General features: G+C 45.2%; 1 protein-coding gene across 1 annotated transcript in view; it reads left to right on the top strand.

Moving 5' to 3' along the window:
• Positions 1–2,223: 2,223 nt before the first annotated feature.
• Positions 2,224–10,000, top strand: part of efna5b (ephrin-A5b) — a gene marked incomplete at both ends in the record, with an annotated part of 140,488 nt that continues 132,711 nt past the window's right edge. The window contains one exon of the mRNA XM_080852367.1: positions 2,224–2,348. Within this exon, the coding sequence (XP_080708493.1) occupies positions 2,224–2,348 (125 nt within the window). The remainder of the gene's footprint in view (positions 2,349–10,000) is intronic.

Here is a 10,000-nt window from a genome sequence, read left to right as displayed (position 1 = left end):
GTGTGCCTTTACCAAATAAAACCCTTCCTGGTCTAGCTTGACATGAGAAGAAGTTACTGCATAATACTGTTAAATAGGATCAACTAAAGGAGCTTTTAATCAAGGTTGTTAGATGTCATTAAGGCACATTTCTTCTTAGCACTTCTAAACATCTATAGCTGCATGAAAGCAACATTATTATCGCTAAAAGAATGTAAACCCTGGATTGTAGCATGTCACGAATCAATTGGTGGCGGGAAAAGCGTTTACCTCGAGCGCGGCGCAAACCCACCCGCACGCTTTGCCTCGCTTCCACTGCGTGGCGTATGAAGGCTTTAGTGTAGGCTACACGTACAGATCGCACAGATTCACACACGCAAACACACACACACACACACACACATCTTCAATTACTCGTAGGAAATACAGTCCTGCATTTGAGAGAGAGGTCGCTCATTACGGCACCTATAAATCCGCCCAAAATGTTCAGTAAACACCGAATGATATTTTGTCCTCGCGCATGTTTCCAATTCTCCACTGCTTTGACGGGTTTTTGTAATTACCCAAACAGAGCGATACAATCATGATCATTTATTGTATTTCGTGACGGAGATGTCCGGCTCTGTAGAATACACCTAAAGCTACACCAGCGGCAGTACAGACATTCGATTTCTCATATATCCAGGCAGGTCGGTTTATCATCCATGTTTTGTACAGAACAATATTTGACAGCTGATTTCTGCTTTCTCTGTTTTGAGTGACATAGATGAATGTTCCGATCCACAACAGACAGCTCGCGCTGAATTTTGGTCGGAATGGACGAGCTGCATTCTCATCCGAGTCTGCCTGAGCTACATACGTCATTAAATACTCAACTGAAATCGGTTTCACTGCCTTTATCGGCTCTACTTTTACACTGGAACAGTTACACGTGCCACTTCGTGCTCAAAGGGAAGGGAACTTCCAAAAGCCTCCGCAAACGTCTCGTGCAGATCATTTAAATGACGTCTCATAATAAAACCCCTATAAACCCGATCTACAGCTCAGACCAGTACGTTCTTGTAGTCTGTGTCACTGCCACTGTCATCTGACTGTTCCTGTGGGTTCGAAGCCAGATACCTTTCAATAATTGAATTAGTTTTGGGTGAGAGGAGGGGTTTTGTTTTGTTAGCGTAACGCCCATTCAAATTTTCGACCAATGAAACCGTTCTGCGTTCGCCCGACAGCGAACCGTCAGTTACGGGGTCCGCGAGTGCCTGCTAGGCTCTGGTCTCACCTTAATTCCCCGAACCTGAAACTCGCCTGGAATTACACAATAATGATCTTCATCTGATTTCTCATTCCTCCAATAACACGGATGGTGCGCAGCAATGTTGACATTCGAGTCCGGGACTTCTTCGCCAACAGTATATCTTACTGCTCGTGAGAAAAAAAAAACATTTCCAGTCTCGCCCTAGAGAAGGACTCCTCCCTGCTTCATCCTTGACACTTTCAAGACATCGCTGAGAGAGACGATACAAGCTCCGTTCTGCGCGCTCGCTGAGATCACAGAGGGACATTTGGACATGATACGCGAATGTTTTGTACGCTCCTTTATGGCGCAGTGAACTTGAACGGGGTGAGTAAGCAGACAACACGGACTTGCTACCGGAGTCACGGACACTTACGATGTTTATCTAAATTCCAGGACTTTCAACCTTGAGCTGTTGATTGTTTCTGCAAGCATTTGGTGCTGTGGCAGCCATCAAACATACAGAAAAACATCATTTTGGAGGAGCCCACGGATCGTCTGATTCAAATCCTCTATGATGTGATATTGCTTCTGATTCTCGCCTTGCATTTTCACCGTTTGGACTCAACACATTTTCACACAATTGCAAACAAGCTGAAAACCTTCACCGGTGTATTGCGATACATGACCGAAAGGTACATATTCCGGGACATTTACGGATTCAGATCTTTGCGGAGTGACTTTCGATTTTGGTGACAGCACTGTCTTGTCACTGTTGTGCCATTCACCCATATAAGTAAGAACTACTTCAAGTCATCCCCAAAGCTGACAGCTTCTTGGGCTTCTTGTATTTTGCAGATATCGGTAGTTGAAGCTGACATTCATAGACACCGGCTGGCCTTTCGATGTGAAAGGAGGCGCAGCGAGGGCTAAGGTGTCTGTCACACAGGCTGTAAGAGCAGCATCTCCGGCTTGACATCGTAGAGGAGTACGTGACGAACTTTACTGTAGTGATGCTGCAAGTGGAAATGGTCATTTTCGTCTGCCTGGTCCTTTGGATGTGTGTATTTAGTCAGGAGCCGAGTTCCAAGGTGATGGCCGATCGCTATGCCGTCTACTGGAACCGTACCAACCCCAGGTAAGTGGGTTTGTGGTGGGGAAGCGCCGAGTCTTGATGTGCGGGGATCACGTAACTTTAACGTAAACGAAATGAAGCCCAAAATACATATGTGTGAAGAGTCTTGACAGATAGATGCATTAAAATGTCAATTAACGAGCCCAAAATACACCACCATTCATACCACTCGGCGCTGTCCGTAGCCGACCACTGCAAAATCGAAAAAGTTACCACAAAAACATTGGTTGGCAAGCACATGCGACATGCCATGACACGTACCTGATATTTAGCAGTGCTTATAGCAACTGTCTTATTGTTCAAATTAAAGAAATGGCGTCATAGTGTTTTCATTAAATGTAATTTAGGTAGTTGACCTGAAACATGTAACCTAGATGTGGTGTGATTTACGCAAAGGTTCGTCAGCATAGAGAACATAAGGGAAACTTGTATTTAGTAAAACATGCGATTTCCATTGCATTTAACAATTTTACGTGCTTCTTATTTGCTATACCTCTGCTTTTGTGAAGAATGTGTGTGAACCTGCGGTCAACCCTCGTATTTGGCTGCCTTGTTGTATGATCAAAATACCAAACTATGTTTCTCTGGGCCTTTTTACGCGCCTGAATGCTGTTGGTTTGACCTACTGTGAACGATAGGAAGGCAGTTGGCTGTACGACACCAAACATGAAACATTTGCTTTTATTTTCATTTGTTAAGTGTCATCAAACTATCGTGAGCAATATCATTAATAGCAGAGTCGTAACGAGTGAGATCTTACAGAGTGCGAAAAAAAAGACCTACCCGTTTGTTCGGCTATTAACTGAGAGAATTGTTGAGGGGGCGAGTTGGTGGTGCGGGAAAGCAATACACAAAATTAAAGTACCTAAACAGAAAATTAAGATATAGACGTGATTTTTTTTAGATGATCTGTTCTTCATAGTTTCTACGAAAATGTGGATCACTTCTTAGTGAAGTAGACTACATTTTGCGTCAATGTTCAAATCGACAAAACAATCAAATGTTTGTGGAAATGTACTGACCCGCGGTCACTCGTTCCCTCGCGCCGTGCGCCCTACTTCGAAGAGGCAATTTCACAGAGATAACTAGCAAGATAGTCAATAACTTGTCGAAAGTACTTGACGGAAAAACAAATATAATATTGACCACGAATAAAGCCTAGAATGTGACCGGAATACTAAGAAGCGTATGCGTATGCTTTTACTGCATACCAAACAACTACATGAAAGAACTGTATGATCACTAAATTATTAATCGGCAAAATAATCATACGGTTATTTAAATACTGCGTAAACCTGGAAGATAATATTTAAAAACTGAGATTAGGTGACTTAATCTGTTACTTTGAAAAGAGAAAAAGATCCGTCTTTCCAGTCTCCCGTTCATTGTCAACTTTGTGACGGCAAAATATAGAATTGGAAACAAAATAAAAAGTGAGATGAAGACTAAATTAATTAATGGAACACACTTTAATTTGGTTGAGTAGTCTGTTTTCTACATTTTTCTTAACATGAAAATACTTCTTCCCTTTGTCCGTTCTTTCTTCTTATTTTGAATGGACACTTGGTGAAAGATTGCAGATTTTGAACTAACTCTGTTTTTCGAGTCACTATCTAGTCGCTCTACCGAGGGGGCTGAGTGGCTTCACTGTTATAGAAGGTTCACAAAAACCTTGTTTTTTTTCTAACACCCAATACATAAATATAAAATAATAAAAATGTATATCAAAGGCAAAGAGTAAACAATTTATATTGAGTGACTCTAGCGCATTATCCACATACATAGTTTGATTTTAAAAAGCAATTCATTTAAAATAAAAATAAATAATCCCCAGGAAGATTTTGAGAGCGCTCTAAGAGCAGGAGGGACCGGCTCAGGCCCGGTGGGGTGGTTGACTGTTCTGGAAGCAGTGGCGGGGCCAGGCAGCTCATATCTCTGAGTGGATAGGAGGCTGTGGTGTAGTCCAGGGTATACGCAGGTATACGGAGTATACCCACTTATTTTTCACTCAGTATTGCGTATACCCACTTCTCAAAACAGGGCGTTTATCCTGTGCTGTATAGGTTGCTTAAAAAAAATGAAGAGTATAACCATTTCTCCAGGGACCACTACACCACTGGATAGGAGGCTTGCTCAGCCCTCCAAAGCCCTCCATCGAGCGCTAGCCCCCTTTCAGCCGGGCCTGGGTGTTTATTTGTTCTGTGCAGAGTTCAAGCACAGTAATGCAAAGTCAAATTTAATCAGATCAGTTATGCTGATGGACATATTTTCATTATTGTACACATTTTTTTTGGGGAAAAAAAGTTGACTGGTATTTTTTTAACTTGAAATATGATTTCTTCCAGCTGTGCCGATTAGCCTCTGTTCTCCGAGGGCAAAGTTGCCGAATAATAATAGCTTAAAAATAAAAATAAAAAGTTCTGACAAATTGAATCCCTTGCCTTCATTGAACGGACACAAGTGGCCAGTTATTTTAAAGACTTTATATCCGTTAAACCCCTGTCTCCTTTTTAAATATGAGACAGAAACGGTTTCCTGCGTCTCATCTGTTTCTGAATTTGCCCTTTTCCGGAGGAAAGGAAACAGGTTTTTATTTTTTTTGCGGCACTGATTCACTTTATTTTGCTTGGGAGTGTATGTGCGCGTGTGTGTGTGTGTGTGTGTGTATGTGTGTGTGTGTGGGACTGGGCTGTTGTGCTGCCTGTTGGGCCACAGGGCAGATTCAGCTGGCATTAGAGGTAAGGAGTGTGTGTGTGTGTGTGTGTGTGTGTGTGTGTGTGTGTGTGTGTGTGCATTAGAGGTAAGGGCTGGAACGAAAGGCTTAAGTGAACAAATATGAAAGCAGATCCTGGACAAATATGGTTGAGCTTGTTCCCTTACACCGCTGGAAGTGTCACCAAGGTCAGGTAGACCAAAAAAAAAAAACACCTTAGTCTTCAGTCATGCCTACAAGCGCTTGGCTAGAAAGCAGAAGTGGATGGTAGCATGTACTGTATGTCAGTGCTTTTTGTCTTTGTGTCTCTCTCTCTTCTCTCTCTCTCTCTCTATATGTGTGTGTGTGTGTGTGTGTGTGTGTGTGTGTGTGTGTGTGTGTGTGTGTGTGTGTGTGTGTGTGTGTGTGTGTGTGTGTGTGTGTGTGTATGGTAGAGGAATCCTCGGCGGGCAGGCCGGAGTGAAGCAGTGTGGTGAACAGACGGCACGGAGAGCTGGCCTCCTTTTATGTGCTGGGCTGGAGAGGAGCGGAGAGGAGAGTGTGTGTGTGTGTGTGTGTGTGTGTGTGTGTGTGTGTGTGTGTGTGTGTGTGTGTGTTGTGCTGTTGTTCTGTTACGGCCACGGAGGAGAGGAGTGTGTGTGTGTGTGTGTGTGTGTGTGAGTGTGCTGTTGTTCTGTTACGTCCACGGAGGAGAGGAGTGTGTGTGCGTGTGTGTGTGTGTGTGTGTGCTGTTGTTCTATCATGGAGAAGCACACTGAGTGGGAGGCTGGTGCCGCAGCACCTTCAGTCAGGGGAGCAAAGCTGTGAAATGCTTAATTAGCCTTGATGAGGTTGGTGTGTGTGTGTGTGTGTGTGTGTGTGTGTGTGTGTGTGTGTGTGTGTGTGTGTGTGTGTGTGTGTGTGTGTGTGTGTGTGTGTGCGTGGACGTTCTGGCGGGCGCCTTAATGAGTTTGGTGTGTGTGGACGTTCTGGCGGGGGTCTCTGCGCTGGGACGAGTCCCTAACGGTTAGCAGCTCTGGTGTCAAACGGTCAAGGCACAAGCCGAGAATGGCTTTCTCTCTCTGTCGCTCACACGCTCTCTCTCTCTCTCTCTTTCTTTCTCTTCGCCTGTGCCCACCGCTTTCTCTCTCTCAAATGCTCTCTCTCTCTGTCTCTCTCTCTCTCTCTCTCAGTCTCTCTCTCTCTCTCTCTCTTTCTGTCTCTCTCTCTGTCTCTCTCTCTCTCTCCCCCCTGTTGATCGGGCCCTTGTCTTTTTCCAGACTCCTGCTGGGCTGGGAAAGTGAATGAATGCAGTTGGATATTTGAGGATATTTTCTCAGCCCCTCCAGCTGTGCTGTCTGTAGTTCAGGCTGCAGACGTACTGAGGTCACGTCTGACGGAGGCACGGGCCGTGGGGGGAGAGAGGGTGGTGTGTGTTCGGTAGCAGCGTGGGGATAGAGGGTAGTGTGGTCGGTAGCAGTGTGCGGAGAGAGGGTGATGTGGTTCAGTAGCAGCGTGGGGAGAGAGGGTAGTTCGTTCCGTAGCAGCGGTCGTCCCCTCTGCCGCTCGGCCTTGGCAATGTGGGCCGTTTAAGGACAAATTCCCTTGTACGTCGCTTTGGACAAAAGCGTCTGATAAATGACTAAATGTAATATAATGTAATGCAAATTCACACGCCAATAACATCAACACCGGACTCTGAGAAAGACAGAAACTAGTCTCCAGAAGGTGTGATGGTGCTACGGTGGTCGAAGCCAAGGTAATATCAGCTAAGCAAGAGACAATGCAAAAGAAAACCCTACAGTGATGGTAGTATTTGCGAAACCAGCCCTGGTCTATATACGGTTGGAGAGGTCGACCCAGTGGTCTGAGACCGTCAGTATGCTGAGCTTACATCGTCAGCTAAAGGGAGTGGTTTCAAAGGCACTGGGTTCTCGGAACTCACCACAGCGATGCGGCACCAACGCTTGGAATATCTGAACCTTTGCTCGTTCCCCCCATGAGGTGTTGGTCTTTTCTGAACATTTGCTTGTTTCCCCTACGAGGTGTTGGTCTATTCTGAACCTTCGCTTGTTTCTTCTATGAGGTTCTGGTCTATTCTGTTATTTGTTATCTTTTATGTAGAAAATATGAGCGCGATGTGTAATCTCTACTCAGTTTTGGGTCTGAGCACTGTAATTGCACGCTAGTAAGAAAAGGTGTGTGTGTGTGTGTGTGTGTGTGTGTAATTACACGCTAGTTTCTCTCCTTCTAAGAAGGGTCCTAGTATTACTGCCCTTTGTGTCTGCTTTTAGTGGCAAGCCTTCAGAAAATGGTTCCCCTCACACACACACACACACACACACACACACACACACACACACACACACACACACACATATACACACACAAAAACCCGCCATGTTGAGTCTCTAATCTAATCCCCTCGCAAGGGCGTCGACCCTGTTCTACCCCTCGTCTTCTTCGTGCCCTTCTTCTTCTTCTTCTTCTTCTTCTTCTTCGTGCCCTTCTTCTTCTTCTTCTTCTTCTTCTTCTTCTTCTTTTACTTTTTCTTCTTCTTGTCCATCTTTTGCTCTCAGGTGTGTATTCTTTCCAAACTCTTCCCAGTAATATTTCTCCTGGGTTCATTGTATCCCTCTCTCCCTGTCCCTTTCTCTGTATATACTGTATATTTATACGGGTGGATATAGATGTAGATGTATATGTAGAAGGGTGTATTTAGATGTAGATGTATATGTATAAGGCTGTACGTATATAGATGTATATGTATATTTATACGAGTGTATATAGATGTATATGTGTACATCCTAATAGCATATCATGCATTTCCGATGGTCATGATTTGAAGAAAAACTAAACATCTCAGGCAGAATAGTTCTCTCAGAGAGCGCTACTCATTCTATAGTGAGGGTGCCCCGGAATGTTCTTCTAAAGAGAGCGCTACTCATTCTATAGTGAGGGTGCCCCGGAATGTTCTTCCATCTCAGGCAGAATAGTTCTCTCAGAGAGCGCTACTCATTCTATAGTGAGGGTGCCCCGGAATGTTCTTCTAAAGAGAGCGCTACTCATTTTATGGTGAGGGAGCCCCGGAATGTTCTTCTGAAGAGAGTGCTACTCATTCTATGGTGAGGGAGCCCCGGAATGTTCTTCTCGCGCTGGAAAACGCAATTCATTTTTTCCCCCAAATATGAAGCCATTTTATGCAGTCGAAACGCGGGTGCTATTTTAGACCTCTCGCTGGCATTGCATTTCATAGACTCTTGCAACGTGTCATTAATGGCGTCCTGACTCAACTGAACAGGGGGCCGAAAGAACTGTGTTGGCGTAGAGTGTTTGTCCTGTGTGTGTGTAGAGTGTGTGTCCTGTGTTTGTGTAGAGTGTGTGTCCTGTGTGTGTGTGTAGAGTGTGTGTCCAGTGATGGTGTAGAGTGTGTGTCCTGTGTGTGTGTAGAGTGTTTGTCCTGTGTGTGTGTAGAGTGTGTGTCCTGTGTGTGTGTAGAGTGTGTGTCCTGTGTGTGTGTAGAGTGTGTGTCCTGTGTTTGTGTAGAGTGTGTGTCCTGTGTTTGCGTAGAGTCTGTGTCCTGTGTGTGTGTAGAGTGTGTGTCCAGTGATGGTGTAGAGTGTGTGTCCAGTGTGTGTGTAGAGTGTGTGTCCAGTGTGTGTGTAGAGTGTGTGTCCTGTGTGTGTGTAGAGTGTGTGTCCTGTGTGTGTGTAGAGTGTGTGTCCTGTGTGTGTGTAGAGTGTGTGTCCTGTGTGTGTGTAGAGTGTGTGTCCAGTGATGGTGTAGAGTGTGTGTCCAGTGTGTGTGTAGAGTGTGTGTCCTGTGTTTGTGTAGAGTGTGTGTCCTGTGTTTGCGTAGAGTCTGTGTCCTGTGTGTGTGTAGAGTGTGTGTCCAGTGATGGTGTAGAGTGTGTGTCCAGTGTGTGTGTAGAGTGTGTGTCCAGTGTGTGTGTAGAGTGTGTGTCCTGTATGTGTGTAGAGTGTGTGTCCTGTGTGTGTGTAGAGTGTGTGTCCTGTGTTTGTGTAGAGTGTGTGTCCTGTGTTTGTGTAGAGTCTGTGTCCTGTGTGTGTGTAGAGTGTGTCCAGTGATGGTGTAGAGTGTGTGTCCAGTGTGTGTGTAGAGTGTGTGTCCAGTGTGTGTGTAGAGTGTGTGTCCAGTGTGTGTGTAGAGTGTGTGTAGAGTGTGTGTCCAGTGTGTGTGTAGAGTGTGTGTCCTGTGTTTGTGTAGAGTGTGTGTCCTGTGTTTGTGTAGAGTGTGTGTAGAGTGTGTGTCCCATGCTTGTGTAGAGTGTGTGTCCTGTGTTTGTGTAGAGTGTGTGTAGAGTGTGTGTCCTGTGTGTGTGTAGAGTGTGTGTAGAGTGTGTGTCCCATGCTTGTGTAGAGTGTGTGTCCTGTGTTTGTGTAGAGTGTGTGTAGAGTGTGTGTAGAGTGTGTGTAGAGTGTGTGTCCTGTGTGTGTGTCCTGTGTGTGTGTAGAGTGTGTGTAGAGTGTGTGTTGTGAGAGGGCTATGGAAATGACAAGGATTAGCTGCCCATGAACGAGTTCTGGAGAACTGGAGGTGATCAGTGAGCTTCCCTTTCTTTTGTCCCGACCATACGACACACACACACACACACACACACACACACACACACACACACACACACACACACACACACACACACACACACACACACATAGACACACACACACACATGACACACACACACACACACACACACACACACACAACACACACACACACACACACACACACACACACACACACACATAGACACACACACACACACACACACACACACACATGACACACACACACACACACACACACACACACACACACACACACACACACAACACACACACACACACACACACACACACACACACACACACACACATGACACACACACACACACACACACACACACACACATGACACACACACACACACACACACACAC

This window comes from Sprattus sprattus (genome assembly GCF_963457725.1).
Source record: "Sprattus sprattus genome assembly, chromosome: 15".
NCBI lineage: Eukaryota > Metazoa > Chordata > Actinopteri > Clupeiformes > Clupeidae > Sprattus > Sprattus sprattus.
Note: the sequence above shows the minus strand (reverse complement) of the source record. Positions and strands in the feature narration are given on the sequence as shown.